The 25,314-nt window shown below is 33.7% G+C and overlaps 1 protein-coding gene across 1 annotated transcript in view; it reads right to left on the bottom strand.

Annotated features, from left to right (window-relative positions):
* Positions 1–15,460, bottom strand: part of LOC143244999 (calcium-binding mitochondrial carrier protein SCaMC-2-like) — a 47,855-nt gene extending 32,395 nt beyond the window's left edge. Inside the window, exon 1 of the mRNA XM_076490705.1 lies at positions 15,070–15,460. Coding sequence (XP_076346820.1) covers positions 15,070–15,264 — 195 coding nt within the window. The 5' untranslated portion in view covers positions 15,265–15,460. The remainder of the gene's footprint in view (positions 1–15,069) is intronic.
* Between the last annotated feature and the right edge of the window lie 9,854 nt (positions 15,461–25,314).

Raw genomic sequence — 25,314 nt, 5'->3', positions numbered from 1 at the left:
AAGTTGGTTTATCATAATATATTACTATTATTTATATGTTTTTATTACGTTTTCTTCCTTTAACTATGACTTATAGATTTGTTATTACTTAAAAGAATGGAAGGGTTGATAAAAGGTCAAGAATTTCATGAAGGGGTTGACAGCCAAAAAAGTGTGAGGACCCCTGTCTTAGACAGAATCAGAGGAGGTTGAAAAGGAAATGGAAAGAGAAGTAAGGACAGAGACTATGGTTGAGAAATGAAAAATAAATGACAAAAGGAAATATCAGAAGAGAGAGAGAGAGAGGTACCCACAGGGTCAAATGACTTCTTGACTTCCTTCTACTAAATGAGGAAACCTGGAATGGAATAATTGGAAGTAAATAAATTCAGATGAGGAATAGGAGTAAAGGACAAGGTTTAGAAAAAAGAAAAAAAATCCCTGAAAAATAATAATAACTGAAATTGTACAATGTCAGTTCAGGTTTCCAAAGAGAAATAAAGACCAAAGATGTTTAGGAAAAGAAAGGTATCCCAATGAAGACTACATATACAAGGAGGAAGGTTTACAGTAAAGAAAAATGTAACCTGACTTAAAGAGTCCCAATAATGGAGGAATCAAGTATAGAGATACAGCAGCAGATGTGGAACAAGCTGGCAAAGAAAATGGAATTACCTTCTTCAGAAAATCCCCTTGGAGCTCAACAAAGTACCTCACACAAAAGATGGAGGTAGACAAGAAAGAATATAGTGGATTGAGAGAAAAGGATGAAGACATAAAATGGGGAACAAGAGAATGAAACAGAAGGCAATAGGTCTGATCTACAGAAGCCAAATAGATTTCAAATTTTTCATAAAAGATGAAAGTTACATTTTACAACCTTCTGCAGTATTACAAAATTTTCTTAACCATTTTACAATGGGCTGAGTATAATATACAGAAGTTCATGTGCACATTTGCACACCAAGTATTTACCCTATTTATTCAGTATGCATACCTTCAAAATATTTGGTAGAAATTTAGTAAAGACTACAGGTTTTTTGTACACAAAATAATCAGATTTTTTAATGAAATATTTTAACTAAAGATTTGTTTGAGGAAATAGTCTATTTGACTACTAGTCTGGGTGCAAAGTGATTTCATGTTATGATTAAAAAAAACTATTCTTCATCCTAAAAATCTGGTATTATTTGCATAATCTCTAAAACCTCCTAAATAAATTTCAAATATTTGTTTTCAGTAAAACTTTATATTTTGTTATTTCCTGATTTCTAACTATGTGGGGTCTTGTCACTTCACCTTCCTAGTAACCATCATAAAACTACTAGGAAAAAATATAAATTATGCTTCTTCCCATGCTAGAATGATTACATATAAAAACAAGAATAAGCTTTGTATAATATACAGGAGTTCATCTACACATTTGCACACGTTAAGTATTTGCACTATAACTTTTGGTACAGCATGTGTATCTTAACAAAATTTGACACTTTCAGTACAGATTACAAGTATTTTGAATACAAAAAACCAGATCTTAAATTAAATTTTTTTCTAAAGATTTGTTTCTGAAAACAGTCTGTTTGATTACTAGTCTGAGTACAAAGTAATTTTGTGTTATGATTAAAAACTATTCTTTATCCCAAAAACCTCAAATGTTATTTATGTAATCTCTAAAACATTCTAAATACATTTCAAATATTTGTTTTTGGTAAGAAAATATTTTGTGTTTTTTTTTTACCCTATGTGGATATAAACCTTATAATTATCATAAAAAATAGGAAATAAATATAATTTTTTATGCTACAATAACCACATGCTACAACACAAAAATACAAACATTTAGTCTAAGTAGCTTAGGTATCATAATGTTATATATATTTATTTAATTGATCTTCTAGTCATGCCTTGCTAACATTACATAACTGGCATTGATGAGGTGCATGTGCATTCATGTTACCATATCCAAAAATATAAAACTGCCACTGTCAAGGCTGTGTTTTAGTGGACTAGTATTTTGTATTATACAGTAACATTTAAATTATTAAATATTATATATGGATATAGGTTATTAGCATTTATAAATAAGTTATGAAACTATATTTCTTAAAATATGGAACAATAAATAAAGAAGAAAAGCAAACAATTATTTCTTCTAGCTATGATCTTTGAACTCAGTTGCTGCTGGACACAGATTACAGAGACTTAAAATTTTGTACATGGAGGATATCAGACAGTTTTTTGATTTTTTGGTTATTCAAGTGTATACATAAAACCTAAAAGAAACATTTATAGTTGAATTCTATAATTTATTTAGCATAGTAACTAAGCTGTATTTAGATCTAAAAAAGTACAAAATTTCCAGCACATTAAAGACATAGCCTGCCTCCTTGAAATCTTGGATTGAAAGAATGTGGTAGCCTTTTCACAGATTAAAATGGCTTAGAAAACCACTAAGTTGATGTTCTGAACTCTCGATTGGTTATTCACATCCTATATTGTAGAAAGTGTACATGAGGGACAATTTCTAAATATGGGAAGAGGTAAATGAGGCCCACTATGTTTGTTTCAGTGCAAAAGCCATATTTTAGCAAAATAAGAAAATACGAGGTTCTTATACATTCTAGCTTGTCAATATTGATAATCTGAGTTCCTAATGTATACAAAATTATAGATTTAGTATTTTGACATCACAAATATCTAACTTTAACTAGTACTGCATTCAACATATCATGAATCACTAAAATCAATATTTAGGTGGGTTCTTTTAATATTTACTTTTAAATTAAGAAATTAACTCATATAATATTCAAGCTTGAATTATAATTTGCAGTTTCATTCAAACTTATTAACATAAATTCATAAAATAGTTCAATAAAATTTTAAATGCAAGTCAACAAACTCAATGACATGGTATTTAAGTCATGCTGAAAGGGTTAAACTACTTTATTATCAACAAATGCAAATAAACTTGGTATCAAACAGAAAGTTAATGAACTAAATTTTTATATTATACAAGTTTTTAATTTTATAAAGAAAAATTCTTTTAAATCAATCTCCCCCAGTACAAGAACAACTAGATCTTTCCTCTTCTCTAATTTATCACCACTCTGAGAAGTATGCAATTTAACAATAATTACCAACTTTGCAGGAACATATATACAGACAGCTTCTTTACATTTTGGATACTTTAATCTAAGTTTGTTGGTCGACTGATTTAGGGGTTTATGGCAAAAAGCAGCTAGGCAATCTGTGCCAAACATATGGTAAAAAGTTAAAATTAAATTTAGTAAGATTCATAAAAGGAAATTAAGGTAAAACAAAACAAAGTTTAAAAAACAAACAGCATTAACACCAATGTTTACATCTAGTCTACAACATTAATAGAAAAATTACAGTAATACAAGTTGTAAAGGACTTTCTGTAGCATAATTGTAATTACCATAACTCCCCAGGAAGACTAAGAGGCAAGTACAAAAACCATTGTCAGTCACCTGAAGTTGACCTTTCCAGTCCTGGTTTGGAGTCATTTGAAATTATGGCCATTATCAAAGTAATAAAAGTTTTAAGACTTGTAACGAAATTTTAATAATAACTCACCAAGAGGACTAACGGGTAGTTCAAACAGCAGCATTAGTCCTGAAGTTGGCCTTTCCAGTCCTGGTTTCGAGTTATTTAATGTTACGGCCAGTTTCTAATTTCAAATCGAACTAGATGAACTGTGATTTTAAAAGGGAGCCACATTAAAAGGTGTAATGTATATATTAATGTAAAAATTAAATGGCATTAAAAAGATTAATGGCCTTGAAAAAACTAAAAACATTACCAAGGTGGACAGTGTCACCATCACCAATAATACTGTCTAATGTTATGGACAAACCTTGGGACAAAATATGTTTAAAATGGTGCCATCATTGAGAGTCGTAATGACAGCAAGAAAGTAGAATGTGGCTTATTGTGATCTGAGTGTTACACAAACTACACACTGGTGCATCAGTTCCAGATAAAAGTTAAAAAACTGTAACCAATGCGTAGTCTACTAAGAACAACTTCCTCTTTGTGATTCTTACAGAGAGCAAGACGGCCAAAGTCCAATATACAGTTTCAGTTCGAAAAACTTGTTTTCACATTGCTCACTCCAAGTCGAATGCCAGTTGGCAAAGAGCAAAGCCTTGAATACAGGACCATAGTCCACGTAGGGAACAGGCACAGCAGTGATAGTGCCAGAGCAGATAAGTTTAGGTACAGTGTTGGCAAGCTCGTTCCCATGAATACCAAAGTGGCCTGGTATCCAGAAAAACTGGATAGAAATGGATGTTAAAGAGAAATGGGTCAGTCAGTTTTGAATATGAGTGAGAACAGGGTGTGGATTAACATGAAATTATTCATGTTAGTAGCAGGTCAGTATAAATAGTGCAGTTTGAGTACTGCTTAGCTTCTATGTGATCCAGGGCAAGAGAAATGGCATACAGTTCAGCAGTGAACACAGAAGCTGTAGAGGGGATTCTGCACACAACCACCAAACCACAACAAACCATGGCAGAGCCCACACAGTCACCTGATTTCGAACTATCTGTATAAAGAGGAATGGAAGGATGGTTCAAAAGATGTTCAGCAAATAACAGACAGTGTTTTCAATCAGGATGTCTGCTTTTCTCAGATGACTTAAAGATAGGTCACATTTGGGGACTGTAAAAAGCCACGGTGGGATGGGCTGACCAGTGGATACAGCCATGTTATCCAAGGACAGACCCAATTTATCCAATTGTATACAAAGGCCAAAAGAAGCAATGGCAGACCATCTGTTCTGAAAAAGCATGGCCCACCGAGGAAGGAAAAAAACAACCACAGGTGGGATGCTTTGGTAATGAAGGAAGTTTTGAAGCATATAGTAAAGACAGTTGCAAATGGCAGAGGTGCAAAGAAGGTTCATGAGACTTTATGTATAAACTCTGAACTGAGGAAGTGCAGAAAACCCCAGAGCAGATCCAAAGTCCTTGATGATGAATGGGGCCCAACATCTTTAAGGCTGAGGTTCTGGCAGAGTCATAGACCAGTGATTCACAGTCGAGTTTTGATCAAATAAGAGCACAATATATCTCTAGCACAGAACATTGATCAATTCCCCAAGAAGTGGAAGAGAGGTCACAGAGAATGTTCAATGCTCTTGTACATTTGACCCATAGCTGCTTGATGTGTGGTATAAAGGTCAGCTTATGGTCAAAAATAAGCCCCAAGAACTTTGTCTCAGGGACCACGGGTAGCACAACTTCACTGATATTGAGTTCAGGATCAGGGTGAATACCGTGTTGGCAGCAAAAGTGCATGCAAACAGTTTTAGAGAGAGAGAAGTTAAAGCTGTTTGCTGTGGCCCACTTCAGCAAATGATTGAGGGCAGTCTGTAGCTGCCACTCAATATACCTCATGTTTGACGATTGATGTGAGATGTGAAACTTGTCAAAATAGAGCCCATTTGCAACAGTGAGAGGGAGTTGTTCAGTGATGGCATTAATCTTTATACTGAAAAGTGTGACACTCAGAACACAGCACTGAGGAACTCCAAGTTCCTGTAGAAAAGAACGGGAAAGTGTTGAACCCACACAAAGTTGGAATCTCCTACCCATTAAAAAAAATTAAATAAAAATTGGCAAATGGCCATGTAACCCATATATATGGAGATCTTACAAAATGCCATACCTACATGTTGTATCATAAGCCTTCTCAATGTTAAAGAATATTGACACAAGATGTTGGCATTTGAGAAGGGCTTGACTGATTGACATTTCAAATCGAATTAGGTGGTCCACACTGAAGCGCTGTTATTAGAACCAACACTAGGAGGGCAAGAGGAGGTTGTTTGATTTGAGGAACCAAACAAGACAAGCATTAACCATCCTATCTAAGGTCTTACAGAGACAGCTCATCAAAGCAATTGGACTGTAGTTTGAAGGAATCTTGGGATCCTTCCCAGGCTTAGAGAAAGGTAGGACAATAACATGGCACCAACACCAGGAAAGATATTCCCCTGCCAAATCTGGTTAAAAACAATCAGAAGCATCGCAAGAGAAACAGGAGATAGATGGTGTAGCATTTTATAGTGATCATCATCAGGTCCAAATGAAGGACCAGTTTGAGTTCCACCAGTGTAAAGGGACAATTATAGTCATAGAGACAATCAGCTCAACAGGAAAGATGTGATTGCTCTACTTGAGTCTTGATGGCTAAGAAGGTGGAGGAAGAAGAGCTAGATTCCCAGCAAAAGTTTCCACCTAGAGTATCAGTGATGCTCTGTTTATCAACTAGTTCCTGGCCATCACAGAGCAAGATCGAGAGGAGAACAGAGTGATATTGCTCTTGACATTTCAAATGTTGTCCCACATGACTTTGGAACTGGTGGTAGAAGATATGCTGGTTTTGAATTTAATCCAAGATTCCCTCTGGCTTTGATGTCTTACCCACCAAGCATGGAAAGTGATGCATTTCGAGAGTGTTGGATATCTACAAAAAATATTCCAGGCCCAGTTTTGAGCCTTCTGTGCCATGTGTCAGGCAGGGTTAAACCATGAACAAGGATATCATGGAAAACGTGTTGAGATTTTTGGAATACATTGAGCAGCTGCTTGTATTATACAGTCAGTTACTGCTGCCACACAGTCTATTGATGGCTTAAAGATGTCTGCTCTATCAAGTTTTGAGAGAGCAGTGAAAGAGGGCCAGTTTGCATGATCCAGCTTCCACCTGGGTACGATATTCAGGTGGCACTGATCACAGCCAGTCTCTCTTAAAATTATAGGAAAATGATCACTGCCTCATGGATTGTTGTCAAACCTCCAAGAAAAATGGAAGAATAGTGACGGGGAGCAAATTGAGAGATCAATAGCAGTAAAGGACTGACGAGGTGCATGAAAATTAGTAGAAGAACCACTATTGAAAAGAGAAAGGTCATGATCAGAGAGCATACACTTTATGGAGCAATCTCTCCTATCAATATGAGCACTTCCCCTTGAGGGGATGGTGTCCATTAGAGTCCCCCACGATTAAAAAGGGAGACAGCAACTGTTCATTGAGAGCATCAAAGTATTATTGATCATAAGTCTCTTCAGGCAACAGGTAGAGAGAAAAAATTGTGATGGTACAACTCAAGGAAGCACGGATGACTACGGCCTCCAAGGGTGTGTCGAGTGGCAAAGACAGGGTGGACACATGCTGATCAACCAACACTGCCATCCATCCATCACACAGCCTGTCATTTCTGTACAAAGAAAACTGCCAAAAGGTGACTGTATTGGCAGGTTTCAGAAATGCTTCTTGTAAGGAAAGACATACAGGATGGTAGGAGGAAATCAGTTTTGATGTCATCCAGATTAGAATGTAAACCTCGACAGTTCTATTGTATCATGGTAACCATTTTTATTTATGTGTAGGTGAATTGGATGGAGAACCCTTCTGTTTACGACCACATCTTATTTTCCTTACAGTCCTTATTTGAGGCAGGTCTATCGACCTCCATGGATCCTGCTCTGGGTCAACTGGGCAGGTCTCTGTTGTTGGAAGGGGATTCCAGTGACTGAGGAAGTGAAAGAATGATCATTTTACATCTTGGGGTGGGAGAAGATGTATCCAAGAAAATGGCCGTACCCATAACCAAAGAAAGTTGATCTTGGGATTTGTTGGAATGTATGTGTGGGACAGAGATGGGTGTTGAAGTTGATTCATCAACTTTTTTAAAAAAAGACTTCTCATTTGTTTGGAGAATGATTCTTTTGGAGGCACAGAGAGATATGTCTGCACTCCCACTGTTGTTGTGGAATGAAGTGCAGTGGCATACATCCAAGATAAAGTGGTGGACAGCAACTTTCAACCCTCAGGATAAGTAATGTTATGAATCATTTTCAAATGCTGCACCCCTTTTTCTTCCAACAATTTATGGAAAGAACAAAAGGAGGATGGGTGAGAGCCATTGCAATTGATACAATGAGGGTCTGTTTCATACTCATAAGCATCATGGTCCTTGCCACCCCAACAAACACACATCAAGGAACCACAACATGATGTCTTTGGTGACCAAATGGGTGACAGTGGAAACATATGAAAGGGTTTGAAATGCATGACCATACCCTGAAATTAAGATAACCTGCCTTGACAGTTGCAGGTAGATGTGGTGATGTAAATGTCAGAATGAGGACACTGGTCAGCATCATAATTCCATCTTTGCAAGTGTGGATATGCCTCACTGCAGAAACACCTCAGGTGGAGAAACCAGCGAGAAGCTCTGACTCGAGGATGTTCTTCAAATCCCTCTCAACAATAACTCCTTGTGATGAATTCAAAGTAGCATGAGGTATATCCCCAATTGCCTTTGAATGCAAGAGTTCACTGTGTCGAGATGTGGATGTTTCCACCAATACATCACCAGATCGAAGCTTCTTTACTGACTTCTGAGAGCCAGCAAGTCCCTCTAGACCCTTCTGAATGAAAAAGGGAGACATTTGTCCTAAAGGTTTGTCTGAAAGTGTATGCAATGTAAGAAAATGAGGTACAACAGAATCTTCAAGATGTGGTCATTTATCTATAGACTATTTTTTTAGTATTTTGTTAAGATTTTTAATTGGAGTATCCATAATAAAGAAAGGGAAATTTCAGTGCCTGCTGACCCCACCCACCATTGAGCCCTATGAGGGGACACCCTACAATGTCAAACAAGGACACTGCAGCAACACCAGGGTTTTGATGAGCACGATACCCAAACACCAGCATCAGATACAATGTCCACAACACCTGTTGAGAACATCCAACACTGGTACTTGGTTGACCCTAGCCCAAATGGACCAGCTAATTGACCCAAAGGGGCCACCCCAAGTCTACCCATCTACAGGAATTCAAGACCAAAGTGGTGTGTTAGGGTTGGACCCCTCAACCACAAGGATCCTCTCCTCCCCTTCATGGGTCCCCACGCACAGCAAACACATGGGCGGATGTTTGGATCCCAGAGGAGGTAAACTGAAAGAACAAAACCTTTCCTGGGAGGTCCCCTCACCACATACAGGAATCCACACTGAGGGGTTTATCTAAGTAACTTGTTTTATATTTTTAAACAATTCTGGTTTGTTTACTGACCTTTACAACTTTATGCCATTTACTGAAGAATACTTTTCTACTGGTTTCTTTCAAATATATTGTTTAAATTGTTAGTTTTCACTATCCATTTAGGGTATTAAAGGAATATTACTGTCAGATACAGGAATTACAGCTTCTTTCAATATTGCAAATGTAATACAAAAGGTCAAATTAATAATTTTACTTTTTGGTGAACAATTGATACTTTTTGAGAATCAGCTTGAAAACTAATTGTGCAGTGAAAGGATTAAGTTTAAATTGGTGAAGGACTAATATGCAATCACAATGAAAAAGCAAGCACATGTAACAAAGTAAACACACCTATGCACAGCGATACCAATAGATTGTTAGAATAGTAGGGAGAGCTAGCATACTAGTATAGGTTGTATGACATAATTGGAAGGTAGTCACATGATACATACCTTCTGAAATGGCATGAAAATAAAGGGGTATATAATAGGCTGGTGCATTTTCAGAATTGAACTACTCAGATCTGAAATTTGAACACACCTGTTCTATGCAGTGATAAAAAGAATAATGAAGTTACCATAAGTTCAAGTGTTTAAAAGGAGTTATTGCACACTAAAGTTGTGTTGACCTCCTACTGGTGGAAGGCTTTTGCTGCAAGATGTCATCATGCACCAGTGCAGGTGACATTAAACATGTGAATTTAGGTAGGAGTTACTTCAAAGATAGACATGTACATATCTCATATGCAAATGCACAAGGATGATAGAACTTGTCTCCAAAAGGTGAATTACCTCAGAAATTAATGTCTCAGATTATTACTATTTTTGATCATTCTAACTATTGAAACCTCATGTGAACATAACTGATTACCTGAATGTATTCAGTGTATGAGCCTGAAATTAATTAGTTATCAAATTCAACCACTTACTCAACTCTACTTAGATGTAATAATGCCAACTTAGCTCAAATATTATTGTTTAGTTGCAATACCCCTCCATGTCAGCTTCAAATATCCAATGTCAAATTAATCACTGAAAGGTATGTACAGTTGAACAGAAAGTACATATTCCACAGACATTAGGGTTACAACAACTAAATATAATTACAATCTGGAAACAGCACAAACCTTCAATTAAATAATACTTACACAATAGTTACATATAGTTCAGCACTACACATACATATTTCAAGTACTTCTACTAAACTTTAGTGCCTTAAAGAGCATGTACTATCTAAAACAGTAGAAAAGACAGGCTTTAGTCACCAAGTGATTACTATAATGATTGTTCTTGTACATTCAAATAAAAAGAAAAGCACTTAATATTATCCTGGATAATTTATATTTTATCTGCACACTATTACTTTTACATATGTGAGGATATATATATATATATATATATATATACACATATCAGAAGTCTATGGATTTCAAAGAAGTCCATTGGAATAATTGTATAAACACAATATGACACTGCAATAAGACTAAAAACAAAACAATAAAAATATTTGGTTTTGTTAGCACTTTTATTAATAACTGATTATAAAAACAGCAGAATATACAACATTATTTTGCATCAGATATAATTACTATATTCTTTTGAAGTCTTTTACATTAAACAGTGTTAAAATAATTCACATCACAAAGAAAGCCTTGAATGATATTTTGATAATTTTGCATGACCTCTTGATACAAATTATCATTGAGATAAAGAGAATTTGAAAGTAAATGTGATGATCTTTTTCTTTTTGTAATAGTGAGAAAGAAACCTATACATCTTGGTTGACTTTCTGAACATTTCAAAATATTTTCTATCTTTAATTACTGAATTATATTTGCTCAAGACTTAAAGTGTGCACGTATGTATCTCACCGATTTTTTTTTATTGGCCTTTTGGTTTTCTACAAGCACTTTACTGTTAACTCCAAAATCACAGACATTATTTAAGTTTCCTGTATTTACACATATTCATGCAATTTTCATTCTTCTTAAATGCATAATTACATTAAAAGGAGTTTGCCAGACTTAAAAGGACAAATATATCCAACAGCCTAAACTCAAACTATTTCTCAGACAATTATGTATATAAAATTTTCTACTATATAAACTCCTATAATATGTATGCCCAACTTTGAATGAAACTCTATAGTGAAGTGAAACATAAGCAACTTATTTTATTTACGAACAAATACAAATGAAAGTACCAATTGCATTTGCTTCAATAATCATAATAGTTAACTCAAGTTTTTCTGGCATTTATATAAAACTGTGATTTTCTCTCTACATATTTCACTTCTACTACCCTTTTTCTTATAATGGTTACTTATTAAACCTGTACATTGCAGTACTTACTGATGCTGCATATATGCATGTCTTCTAATGCTACACATATGCCACTTTCCTGACAATCAGATGGTCTGCTTTTATTGCTGTTCATGTAGAACCACTGCTATCCTACACATCTGGATGAAGGCTAAAACTCAAATGAACATATGTAGCCTGTACTTTCTCTTAGTTCAGTACTAAGGAAAATGAAATGGTCATTTAAAGTTGAAAATAATACATTTAAAACTACTAACAGTAGCTAAAATTTAAAACATTTAAGGAAAATATTTGTTTTATAATACAACAGCAAAATATGACTTAAACCACATTATTAAATACTTAATGGTTTGTATAGATTTTTGAATATTAAACTGAATTTTTCTCATTCTATCAAATTCCAAGTACAATAAAACCTTAGTGATGCTATTAATATTGTCCTTGAACATTCGGCTAAGTGTGTGTACCTAGATATGCTCCTAAGTTTTACAAAAATGTGTCTTACAGTGATAGAGAGTGACCTAGTTTTTCAAGGACTTAGTTCAGTTTGAGTGGCAATCTTGCTTTGAAACGGAGCAGCTTGATTCTATACCTTCAGGCCATATCTAACAATTATTACTGCATTATAAGATATTTTAAATTTTACAGAGAGATAGATAGTTGCAATACTTTACCAATTTTAATGACAAAGTCAAACTTGACACTATATGAGAGCATAAAATGGTTGGAAAAATTATGTTATCCTGCTATACATGAATTATCCTACAGTATACCCAGATGATAATGACAGTCATAGTTCAATGTTTCAGTTCAAATTAGTAATTAGTTCTCTAAATATGGTATATTGCTTATTAATACTTTCATTAACAATACTAGTTATATCATTTAGCATACTAAAAATCATTACTTTTAATTTTTATAATTTTATAACAAATATTGTTTTGTATTATTAGCTTAACATGTGTATTTAAGACTAATTTAAAACTTAAGCTGGCCAAATTCTGTGATTGGCATTATGGCCACAAATATCATTAACTATGAGCATATTAAACTAATGAAAGAATAGATTCTAATCTTTGTTAGTAGAAACACAAGTATATTACATCACTTATATTTACAGCCTGGTTGACTTGTTTTCTTCCAAGTACATGGCTTATTCTGATTCTGACTTATTCAGTTAAGGAGTAGAAACTTTATTTGAACATTCATATTATTTTAAAAACAACTGTTTGAATGTGTTAAGTCAATGTCAGTTGAAAAGTTTTCTTTCACTTGTTTCTGTATATAGGAAAGCTTTTTTCTTAGCTCTCATTCATTTACATTTTTCAAAAGTCTGCTTACACTGCCATATAGATATTCTAGATTTTTTTTTTACTTTTCTTTTTCACTTCAGTATATGGGTATTATGGGTTGTCAACTGATAGAAAAGCAATTTCAATATTAGGTTAACTATTTCTTAATGAGTTGGACTGAAATATGAATTTAAAAAGCATATAGTTTTGATTTCAATGCTTTCATTAATTGTTAATTTAAAAGGCCTATGGGCTAAATGGATTCCTATAATCTTCTCTTTTCAGGTTCTTAAATTGGCCAAATACAACCATTAACTGCTTTTCAAAACATTCTTATTTTCCAATCTTACTTAAGTACAGACCACTAATGACAAACAGCTGTAACTTCTTAAACCTCTCTCCAATTTCTTGTATACTTTTTATTTAACAATTTTTGGGAATAGAAAAAATATTAAAAGAAATACTAAGTTAATGAAAAGGAAATTAAGCTTAACTACCAAGTTATTCAGTAATTAAGGTTAAAGAGTAGTTGTAATGGTTAACCATTAATTTCTAATTTCAATATTACATTTGGTTATCTGACAAACAAAACTTCAGTTGTCCTACAGAAGCAATAAACTTCACACATCATATTAAATTAATGCATATTTAAAGTTCTACTTGAGATGTTGCAGTTATGCAGCAAGATCTGAATAACTTGGCATGCTGGATAACACATGGATAATGTTTTTTCAATCCTACTAAAAATAAAATGATGCACATTGATTATCACAATGATAATTATTCATAGAGCATTGCTAGAGAAACTAATTAAAGCTGATGATAAAATATACTTTAGTAAAGATGTTGTAAAATCTCTAGAGCCTTCCAGAGAAGCTACATAGCTAGTAATAATATAAAGAGGGTTTCAGGTTGTATACATAGAAACATTTAGTCAAACAAAATCATTGGTTCATTCCACAAAGAGCTGGTTAGGCTTCATTTGAAATAATATATTCAATTTTAATCACATCATCTGAGCAATGGTGTTGAGTTTTGGAAACAGCTCAGAGAAAAAGTACCAGGATAATTCCAGGTTTGAAAGATGTTATTATAAGGGAATAGGTTGAAATATCTTAACATGATTTTGATAGAGAGAAGAACTTGAGGCTATAAGTGAGGTTTTAAACACAATTATAAAGTTTAAAGCCATAAATCCAAATTGTCTTTCCATAACAAAAATATGTAGATACTACAACTAAAGAACACATGTTTAACATATGGAAAAAATAATAACGCCACTTAAGCCAGTGTTACTTTTTTAACACAATACATGCCTTGATTTAACAGTAGATAAACAGTAGATAACAAACAGTAGAAAATGAAATGTATAACCAAAGTATTTAAAAACCAAACTGGATGAGAGTTATAGATTTTATGGCTGTAATGAATAAGGTGGGGGGTATATATTATGATGGAGTAAGGTATTGGTAGAAAATGGGATAGCTTATATGAACAAAATGGTTGGCTCCTTGTTATCTTTTATGAATAAAATCCACTTTTTCAAGTATCTTTGGTAACAGTGTGGATATAAAATATCATTTATAACATGTTTTTTTTCTAAAACAATCTACAATTTTTCACTTTTTCCAGTGATTACTTATTTTCAAAAATATGAATCATATCAATAGCGTTCCAATATTATGAATTTTTCTATTATGAAAGGAGCTTCCTTTTAAGAAGTTTTAAAATGCTTTCAAAATTGTTTTTTACTCAACAAAAATAAAATTTATGCAAAGTTTCTTCTTAATGTTTAGGAACCTGAACGGATAAGGATTCTGTTACTCTCCTTCAACTGTAGGAAAGCAAAATTTTTAAATAATGCAATCCAAGTTTAACACTGTGAAAGGAATTTACTATCAATATCACTGTACCAGTTTTAACAACTTACAGAACAGAAAAGAACAAACTGTCTAATCAATATTGATATATTGAGCTGCAAGCTTTTTAAAAATCCTTCATACCACAACTTCCTAATATTAATTAGTTTTATAAGCTTCTACATCTTCTAAGAAAGTTTTATGTTCCACAGTCTTACAAGTTACAATAAGTTATACAATCAGAAAACAAAAAATTCTGACTTAGGTTAAAATTATGTTTAAATTCCTCATTGAGTTTTAGTTTTACAATGCATCAGAAAAGAAAAAAAGTGTTCTATGTCAATAACTGACATTATAATAATGAACACAAACAATAAAAGTTGATACATACAAATGCGTTTCGTCGACTCGACGTCGTATGTTTCCAGTCTCAGGTAACGTTACCTTACCAAAGACTAGATACTAGTAAATACTAATTATATAAAATACTATTACAATTTGTACTAAGTATTGCAATTAGTAATGTTATACATACTTCAACATGGCTTGGAATATGTGGTAATCCCATTCTTTGAAGAGCTTCTGTGAGATCTTCAAAATCAATCCTGCCATCTTCATCAACATCTAACTGTTTGAACAACTTTTCAAGTCTTCCCTCTTCTTCTGACGGAAGTTCCAGGTAGTAATGAGGAGGGTGATTAAACGAAATATTCTGTAAGTATGAGCTCATTCTGCTTTCCCCAACTAATAAATGTTTTAAATGGTAATTAAATAAAATTTCATAGTTTTGCTCATTAAAATTATAATTTTACATTTATTTTTTCTCAACTCTCAAAAATAAGCAAAATACCTAATAACCAAACGAACCATCCACGAATAGAAACTAGTCAACCTACAACCCATGTCTTGCAATTTTACGATGACGCAACGAACATTTTAAAGAGACATCTATGGAGAATTAATAAAGCAAGATACGAGTTTTACAAAACTCGTAAAAATGTATAGGATAGTAAATAGTTTTAGCATAAATTTTAAAAACTTCATCTTTTTAAATTAATGATAAATGATGTGTACACATGATACAAACTATAAATTTGGAGATACATTCATTATTCTAGCATTGCTGATTAAAAACCTCATGAACGTCCTTTCACAATGCCACATGAAGTATTATATTAGGTAATTCTTTAGTGTTAAAAGATCATATTAAAACTCTTTTTATGTGGTTACAGTTGTTTTAGAACCACGCTTAGTCTGGTAACACTACGTCAATCTCGATTTTTATTAGTTTTTCTCCTAAATCGTTTACAGTGACGACCTGCCTGTCTTAGTGTTCAGGTTCACAATAATCCGACTTAAGAGTAAGAATGTTATCGCGCTGAACACAAACTAAAAAGAAAAGATTACACTGTTTGTACATTATAGTCTGCGAGTGTGTCCACTTGTTTTTCTTTCTTTTTCCAAAGAAAAATGTTGATTCTTTACTTAAAATGTGTCCTACTTACTTGCACATCAAAAGGAACACTTACACTATCTCATCATAAGAAATCTCCAAAGTTCTCCTTGACGAACTTTGCAGTTATAGAAACTCTATATGATACTTATAAGTTGTAAGGAAATCGCTTTTTAACTGAAAATACCACAATTAAATACATAATTTCTCAAAAATGGCCACTTGAAAATATAATTGATAGTAGAAAACGAAGTGGCTATGTTTTAGAAATAGAACAAATGGAAAGCTTTTGTTTGTTTGTTTTGGAATTTCGCACAAAGCTACTCGAGGGCTATCTGTGCTTTGTTTGTTTGTTTGGGAATTTCGCACAAAGCTCCCTATTTAGCCGTCCCTAGTGTAAGACTAGAGGGAAGGCAGCTAGTCATCACCACCCACCGCCAACTCTTAGGCTACTCTTTTACCAACGAAAAGTGGGATTGACTGTAACATTATAACGCCCCCACGGCTGAGAGGGCGAGCATGTTTGGCGCGACTCGGGCGCGAACCCGTGACCCTCAGATTACGCAGCGCACGCCTTAACGCGCTAGGCCATACTAGGCCCAAATGGAAAGCTAAAATGCCTTTATGATAATCTGCAGGCCTTGATTAAATAAGAAAATATGGTACTAAAAGTATTTAACTGTTTTAAAAAAGTACCAATGATTCTACGGTAGTTTCAACTGTAGTAACATATCTCTATATACGACCGTTCAGCAATATAATTATTCATGGAAAAGACAACACGAGTAAGAAAACATTAGTTTATTGAAATTAAATAAAAAATTAAGTTTTCGATCATAAACTAAAATTCTTGTAGCCTACGAATTACAGTTTTAAAAGTTAAGCAAATCGCTAAATTAATTCATTATGAAAATTTATTCCTCACCTGAAATTTAAAAATAAAGCTGATAAGTTCCTAAATTTCGAGGCGTTCATTATTTTCAGAGAAACAAAAGTTTGGCGTGTAAAAACTGAATGATACTATTTGTTATGTAGTTTGTTCTTCGCAAAAGGTCTGGTATGGCCAGGTGGTTAAGGCACATGATCCATAATCCTGAGGATCGCGGGTTCGAATCTCCGTCACACCAAACAACCTCGCCCTTTCAGACGTGGGGACGTTATACTGTAACGGTCAATTCCACTAGTCGTTGGTAAAAGAGTAGCCCAAGAGTTGGCGGTGGGTGGTGATGACTAGCTGCGCTCCCTCTAATCTTACATTGCTAAATTAGGGACGGTTAGTGCAAATAATCCTCATGTAGCTTTGCGCAAAATTCAAAGCAATCTTCGCTATAACATGTCTTTACTCTATATAAAAATCAACGTTCTTTCAGATCTGAATTACACAGCATATTATCTAAAATATTTTCAGATATTTTATTTAAATAAACGTCAACCCAAGAAAAATCTATCTAGCAAAAAATATAAAAAATACATAATATTAAAAGGAAGGTGTACTATTGTTTTAATTTTATTGCAAAAGAAAAAACGTGTTTTTGACACTGAGGTTAGACTAGTGGGGTTAATTATTTTTTTTAGTTGAAAGTGATACTTTATTCATCTTGAGGATGTGTATGATACATATTAATCGTTTCCCCTCGGTGGGCTCAGCAGATAGCCCAATGTGGCTTTGCTATAAGAAAACACAAACATATTGATCAGGAATGATTTTAAGCAAAAGTTATTTTTAAAATCCAATCATAAATTTTCTGTGTAATTGTTTTCAAACTGATTCCCTTAGATTTGACAGGCGACTTGAGGATTAATCAAAATGAAAAGTTTTTAATATATTAGAAGTATACATATAATTAAATTGTGTGATGTTTAGGTAATGTCCAGTAGATTAACTAAAAATTCCGGAGATAAGGAGAGGATTGGAAATATGGCTTTCTTGAACAATAAAATGAACTCGAATAGCAAAAGAAAATGGGTAAATAAATGTTACAATCACGCTATCTAATTATCGTTCTTGTCTTTTCACCATTGCGAACAGATAAATGTCTGGCCACATTGGAAGAACCCTATTGGTTCAATACTTTAGATTTGACATCTAAATACAGGCAAGTAAAATGAATGACGAGAGTGTCCCCATAATTATTTTCAATATGAGAGATGATTTGCATGAGTTTTGTATAATACTGTTCGACGTATGTAACACTTGTCATTTCAACAGGTTAAGGAGCTTACACTGAAAGAATTGCAATGGAGAAGTACCTGATCTATGTTTGCGAGTTCTTGATGTATGAAAAACATGTAAGAGTATGAATCTGAGAACATGAAAATGCATACAAAAATGTAATCTCTTTGCTATATTATGGGTAGAGAATGAGTATCCAAGAATCTTGCTGTAATAAAAGTGGTATGAGATTGGCCTCAACTTGTGACCAAATTAAATGTTCACAATTGTCTTGTTTTCATTATATTATGTATGATTCATGACCAACTTCTCAATATCATCAAATCTTTATCAGATTTACTGAGGCATAAACATTCTTTCTCAGGTGAAGTGAGAAATACATACAAGTATTGCAGTCCCTGAAAAGTGCTTTAGTATAATCTCCAATGTAGCATATCCAAGATAAGACTATAAATCACATCATGAAATCAGGATAGTGTTATCACAGTTGTAGGAGGAGGTAGAATGAATAATTACATACGTCAGTCATACAGTTAAGGATCCTGACTGCAGATAAGGTATGAAGAAGAGAAGTTGCTTGCTGTCGTCTTTATGAAACATTTCTGGCACAACTTATATGATAAAAAGTTCACTATTTGAGTGGGTCAAGTAGCATTAAATTGTTGGTGAAATTTAAAGCCTTATAAGGATGACATTATACTGAATAACAGCATCGTAGGAGTACGAGTTAATAATATATTATTGCCCAGACCAAGCACATGGAAATTCAGATGGCGAGACGCTATCCGTTTTCTGATTGTAGGAGTTAAGACAATTTCTGCTAGAACTATAGATCATACAGTAGGGGATTTCGCTATTAGAAAAATGCCGTAAATAATGTTCTAAGAGCTGAAGAGCCTAGCTCTAGTTCTATCACTCCATGTCATATAGCAAGATAAAAACTGCCCAATTCGGATTAAGGGATGTAGTGTGAATGCACATAACCCATAGCGTTTGTATAAGAATAAAAGGTTCTGAGCAGTGATTTTCAGCCTGTGTCACAGTTAGTGATCTTTAGAGTACTGAGTCACAAATTATCCAGACTTTCCACAGCATAAAAATTGAGAATGATGAAATTGTTACATGCATTTGTGCTGACATTTGGTGGCAGTTATTCTGGCTATATTAGAGTTGAGATATTCAACACTGATGTAAATATTGTACAGGGGGTTCCATGTAGAGGTGATCTTCGGCAAAGAAATTGTTATTTTTCCTGTCTAGAGAATAGTCCCAGATGTCACTCATCCACTCCAAGAGAGTGTAAAAGGTTATCTGTATAAAGTGGACTGAGACCCTCTTTATTGGTTAACACGTTCATTCAGTTTGTGGCTGATGCATTAGCACAGTAGTATTGTGTCACTACAATTAGAGATGATAGCTAGAACTCTAGAACTTAGAAAACACTTAAAAGGTTGTTCGGACTCTTGATTTCTGAAAGGGCTTTGCAACCATTACTTTACAAGCTATCAAGAATAATTCAGCTATAAGAAATATCCAGTAGATATTGAATGATAACTTTTTAATTCGTACAGTTTATGATGGCTGGTGCCAGTAGGTGTACTGGCGTTGATAGCTTGCATAGCTGAAAATGATAGATAGTTAGAGGTTTCAAAACAGTCAAAGGAGTTTTTCAGCCCTTGCTTTCCGAGTTATCAAGTGATTTCTTTGAGGTGAATTAATAAAATTTCTGAGACATTTCACAAATGTCAGTAATTTGATTTAGCACTGAAGTAAGAGCTCCACGGTGATTAGCACATAGTCATTATAAAATTTCTATTGTTGGTAAACCTACAGGCTCTATAATTTCTTTATATGCAGTGAGAGAAATGTGAATATAGTGATATATATTATAATAACAACACAAATTATTAATCTTGACTTACGACAAACTTTAACTGAAAAATTTAACTTTAATCAAGCTTGGTATATGTTTATCTTTTTCATGAAACCTGAAAAGAAAATTTCTCGAGTTTAAAATTAACCAAACATGAGCTGGAAGTTACCTGTTGAAAACTATTATATGTAATTACATGTAATAGAGATAAACGTATAAGGCAATGTACATATCTGAATAAGTACATACGTTTGGTTCCACGTTTCAACCAAACTAAACATGAAAAAGTTGGCCTATCGTTCTGCTTACTGGACTCGTGGATGTAATTAGATTGCTTACTGATGAACTGAACATTTAGAATCTTGCTAAGTCAAGTGTTGGGTTGGTACTAATATCTCCAAAAGCCAGGTCACTTTGGTGAGAGCAACTCAAAACCCTCCCACCACAACCCCTTCATACAGATAGTGGAGCCGCCAGTGGATCAACCAATCCTCACTTTCATACCGGTTGTCACCTACCTACTAGTGACACAATAAAAATTGAAAGAATTTACTGTGCTGCTGAAACACATCCTTCAGTCGGGCATCCAAGGATCGTTACATACCAAAGCCTCAGACGGCCTTTCCAGACTTAATGTTACCTTGATCAGTGACGATAAGCAGAGAAAGGGTATCTACCAGCATTCCACCAGCATCCACTAAAACAGTGACAGAAAATATAACTTCTGAACAACAGACTGGCAGCATAAATACTAAATGAAGGGACGAACCTCATTGATCGCCAAGCTATCCAAGTCAATGAAGGAACTTGGCTTTTAGGGGCCCCACCTCCCAAACCACCAATTAGATGAAGCATAGAGCTTCTGCAGGTTCAACATTTGAACTAATATCAATGAGGCCATAGACAATAACCCAGCAGCAGTCGAGCGTAGCATTCCTGACCATTCTACCTACCATTGTCATAGACTGCTTCACCTTGCAGTCTTGCAGTAAATCTGCAAAGTGCAAGACATCGTAAAGACGATAACAGCAAATTGTCAAACAATTGCTATGCTGAAGAATCTACTGACAAGTTTAAAATAACGACAAAGGTGATCGGTCATCATGGGTGCCTTGGATGAGTGTATATATTGAATATTATTATTTCTATACTGTTATAACTTTTGTATATTTATATATTTCTACATTTTCACTTATTTTCTGTTTGGTGTGTTTTGTAGGGAAAGGTAGTTTACCTTTTTTTTTTTAGTATAATGTTTAACTTTTCTATATCATTAATTTATGGATATGTTTTGAGTACTTTTATTTAATAGTAATGAAATGCACTTTATTTCTTTTTAATTATTTAGTATTCTTATCCAATTATCTTTTTTGTATGTTATTCGATGTTTAATAAAAGTTTATTTTGGTTTAGTTTGATATATAATGGTACTAAAATAATGGTATTTTTTTATATTTCTATAGCCTGCATATTTGCAGTTGCAACTTTGATAGCTACTGTTATTTCTCCAATATTACTGCAGTAAGTCTACAGACACATAACGCTAAAAACCAGGTTTCGATACCTATAGTGGGAACAACCAGTGGTGGGATTCAGCCTGTTTACATCAGTTCTTAAGAACCTGTTCTTATAATTTCACGAGTTCGCCGAACCGGTTTTTATCGGCTCTTAGCCCTCTGATGCTAGATGTACTATAAATCGACTGTCACTATGGGAATTCATGCAATCTAATCATCTGTCACTATTGGGATTCTTGCTACGTCAAGTCACGCGCAATAACACAACTCTAAATTATTACGATAACGTTTGAGACCGGATTTGCACGGGTCTCTACAAGTGACAGATCAGATATCTTAGACAAAGGAAGAAGAGCATTGCCGTAGACTAATGTAGGCCTACATTTTCCTGTGTGAACATTTGGAATCAGTCATTTATCATACTTGGAGCAGACAGAGAAAAGAAGTTAAGTTTGAAAAATGATGTAGTCTGTGTAGACTTCTACGCTATTAACGTTAAACTGTGATGCTTATTGTTATTTTGTAGGTTTTGCTATTCTAGAGCAAAATTAAAAGTTCATGGATTGAAGATTTAGCCTGTATTGATGCTTTCGTTGTCGATATTTTCAGTACTGGTTGGTTAACATTGCTACCTTCACCTTTTTAAAGCCAAATTCTGCCGGTTAAACATTTAATTTATTCACACAATGAAATGTCATTTAATATTCATTTTACTAAAAATGTTAAGCGTAGTGCGTGATGACATCTGACCGTCTAAGGGAATAAAATACATTTGATGTTTCTGCTCGGGATACTGAATCTCTCTTTGCTTGTATTTTCGTACTGACAGGATACAAAATTTGGATACTAGGCTTAGTAGGCTAGTACTCACGTAGAAAAGCTATTCCAATAATAGATACAAACATGAACCATAACACCATAGTACTACATTTGTGTTGTAATTACATGGCTTGGTAAAACTATATTTGTGCTTGTTGATTTATACTTATGACATAAAATTCATTGCGTAAGCGGAACAGAGTCACCTAAAAACAATGCTTGCAAAAATAGTTAACGTTAAATTAATTTTCTCTGTTTATATGCGGCCAAAAAAATTAAAATATGATTATAAAAATAGTTTTCATATGAAAATTTATAAATGTAATTAGGAAATAATTTTATATTTTTAGTCCTTGTGGTGAAAGTTTAATAAGAAGTTATATTAATACATTTATTTTTTGATAAAGGAATTTTGGTATTTCAGACTTCGGCCCCTAAAATGAAACCGCAACATGATATACTGGAGTTTGGAAGAAAAACCCCAAGAGCTGAAAATTCAAAGTTAGATCCAATTGCACATCTAACACCAGTAACTTCAAAAAGCGATGAAACTTCCGCTTCTAATACTTCGAAAACTATGATGAAGATCCAGCAACTGCTCTTCCAGGTTACTGGTGTATAAAGCAGGCCGAGGAGTTCAAGAAAAAATATTATGGTTTGGTTGTTCACAGCAAAAAACTTGGTTGTGATCACTATGCCAAATTTGACTCCATAAACATGAAGGGAATTCACGTATCGATGGAATGGAGAAGCTACAGTGTTGAAGCAGTCGAAAGATCATGCAGATGATGCAATTACCAAATGCCTAGATAAAATAAACCAAAAAATATCAGTTCTACACGTAAAGGTTTTAATACAATATACAGTTTAGCAAAACGAAGCAGGCCATTTTCTGATGTTGAAAATGAGACTAAGCTACAAATAAATAATGGGTTGGACATGGAAGTGAGATTCCATTTTCGGAATACTGCTGTTAAAATAGTTGACAACATTGCAAAGGAAATTAAAAATGAAATATTTACTAAAACAAATGAAGAAAAATTTAAAACTGTGTCATCACTGATGAAGGTTCATCCATATCTAGTAAACCAGTGATCATAATTTTTGTAAAGGTTGAAGACTGTGATATGTCGCCCATAATTTTTCTTGATTTGGTTAAGTTGAAAGGGTAGGATGGGGAAACTATGTACATACTCTATTAAAAAGTTTGCATGATGCAGGATTCGATAGTGGATATTTGAAAAATAATTTGTTCGCATTCTGCTCATATGGTGCAAGTGTAATGCTTGGCCACAAATGTAAGAGTGAGCACTAAACTTAAAAATGATTTTTCTGACATAATAATCTGATACTGCTTAAGTCACCGCTTGCAACTGGTGTTATATGATCCTCCTGTCACTGATATAAAACAAGTGAATCACTTCAAAGTGTTCATAGATAAAATCTATGTGATTTTTTACCAATCAAATAAAAACCACATAGAACTTTTCAACATTTCGGAAGAAATTGGACTAGAAATTCTGAAAATTGGTAGAATTTTGTGACCAAGATGGGTTGATTGCAGCCTAAGGTCAATGCTTATTGTATGACGTGCTTATCCAGCACTATACAAATATTTTTCTACTGAGAAAGAATTCAGGGATGGCTAGCCGTCTTTGCAACAAATTTTTCCTGGGGGATTAAGCAATAACGATAGATATACTACAAGAAATTTCTTTACTTTCTAATGCCCTTCAAGCCAAAAATTTAAATTTAGCAAGAACTGAAGAACTAATAAAAAGGGCCATTAAGACATTTGAAATGCTCAAAGAAAATAGAGGAACCTTTGGAAAAAAAATTGATGAAACCATTGATTTTCACGCCTTTTGGAATATTGAGTTTATCGAAAACCAAAGATATGTAGGCATTCCTCGTCAAAAACTACTTGAAGCAGCAATAAAAAATATGAAAGCCAGATTGATGGATTGTGATAACTTAAAATGAAAAAATAATGTACAAGAAAATAACAATAAAATTCATGAACTAGTAACCACTTTTTAGTCAGATTCTTGGAATATTGATGAAGTTGTTATCATCTTGGAAAGTCACTGAAGAAAAACTATGAATTCAATAAGTTCTTTCATCACAAATTCAACATTAATGATTTCCGTGACTATGTGGAAAATGTCCTACAGAATTGCCATAATTAAGAGACTTCAGGAACGGTACAAAAGGTTAAAAATATCATCAATACTGTTGCTTTTAGTTCTGTAGAGGCATAAAGAAAGTTTTCAAAAATGAATATCATATATTCAGATAAAAGAAGCCACCTCACAGTTGAGAATGTGGCAAACCTGATGATAATTAATTTGACTGGCCTCCCTTTGGATTCATGGGATCCCACTTCTTCAGTTCAAACGTCGCTAAGAAAAAACACAGAGCTGATGACAACAGGGTTAAACGTGGAAATATTTGAAGCATGATAAATAAATTATTTCAGTAATATATTTTTGTTATTATTTTTCATTGCAAAAAATGAGTATGTGTAAAGCGAGATAGAACCGGTTGTTAAAAATTTTGAATCCCACCACTCGGAACAACCCAGAGAGTTTTGCGCTTAAAGACAAATAAATATAGTGTTAAAGAGTGTTTTTTATATTATTATTAAACTGTCTCAGTTTTTAAAAAATTAGAACTACTGAAATGATGTATTTCCGTGTTAAAGAGTTTAAATGTAATTTTCAGTGTTATAAGGTTTTATGTTACTTCATGTGTAGTTGTATCTTTGTTGAAGTGTTTATTTAGGTATAACATATTCTTTGTTAAAGGATTTATTTTTGTGTTATATTTAGTATCCTTGTTCAAAGTTTCATTCATATATTATTTATTATTTTCATTGTTTATGATACTACATATTACAATATTTTTCTTTGTTAAAAAGTTGTAGTATCTACGTGATGTGTAAA

The sequence above is a fragment of the Tachypleus tridentatus genome, chromosome 2, assembly GCF_004210375.1.
Source record: "Tachypleus tridentatus isolate NWPU-2018 chromosome 2, ASM421037v1, whole genome shotgun sequence".
Taxonomy (NCBI): Eukaryota; Metazoa; Arthropoda; class Merostomata; order Xiphosura; family Limulidae; genus Tachypleus; species Tachypleus tridentatus.
The sequence above is the reverse complement of the archived record's forward strand: the minus strand, read 5'-3'. Positions and strand labels throughout refer to the sequence as shown.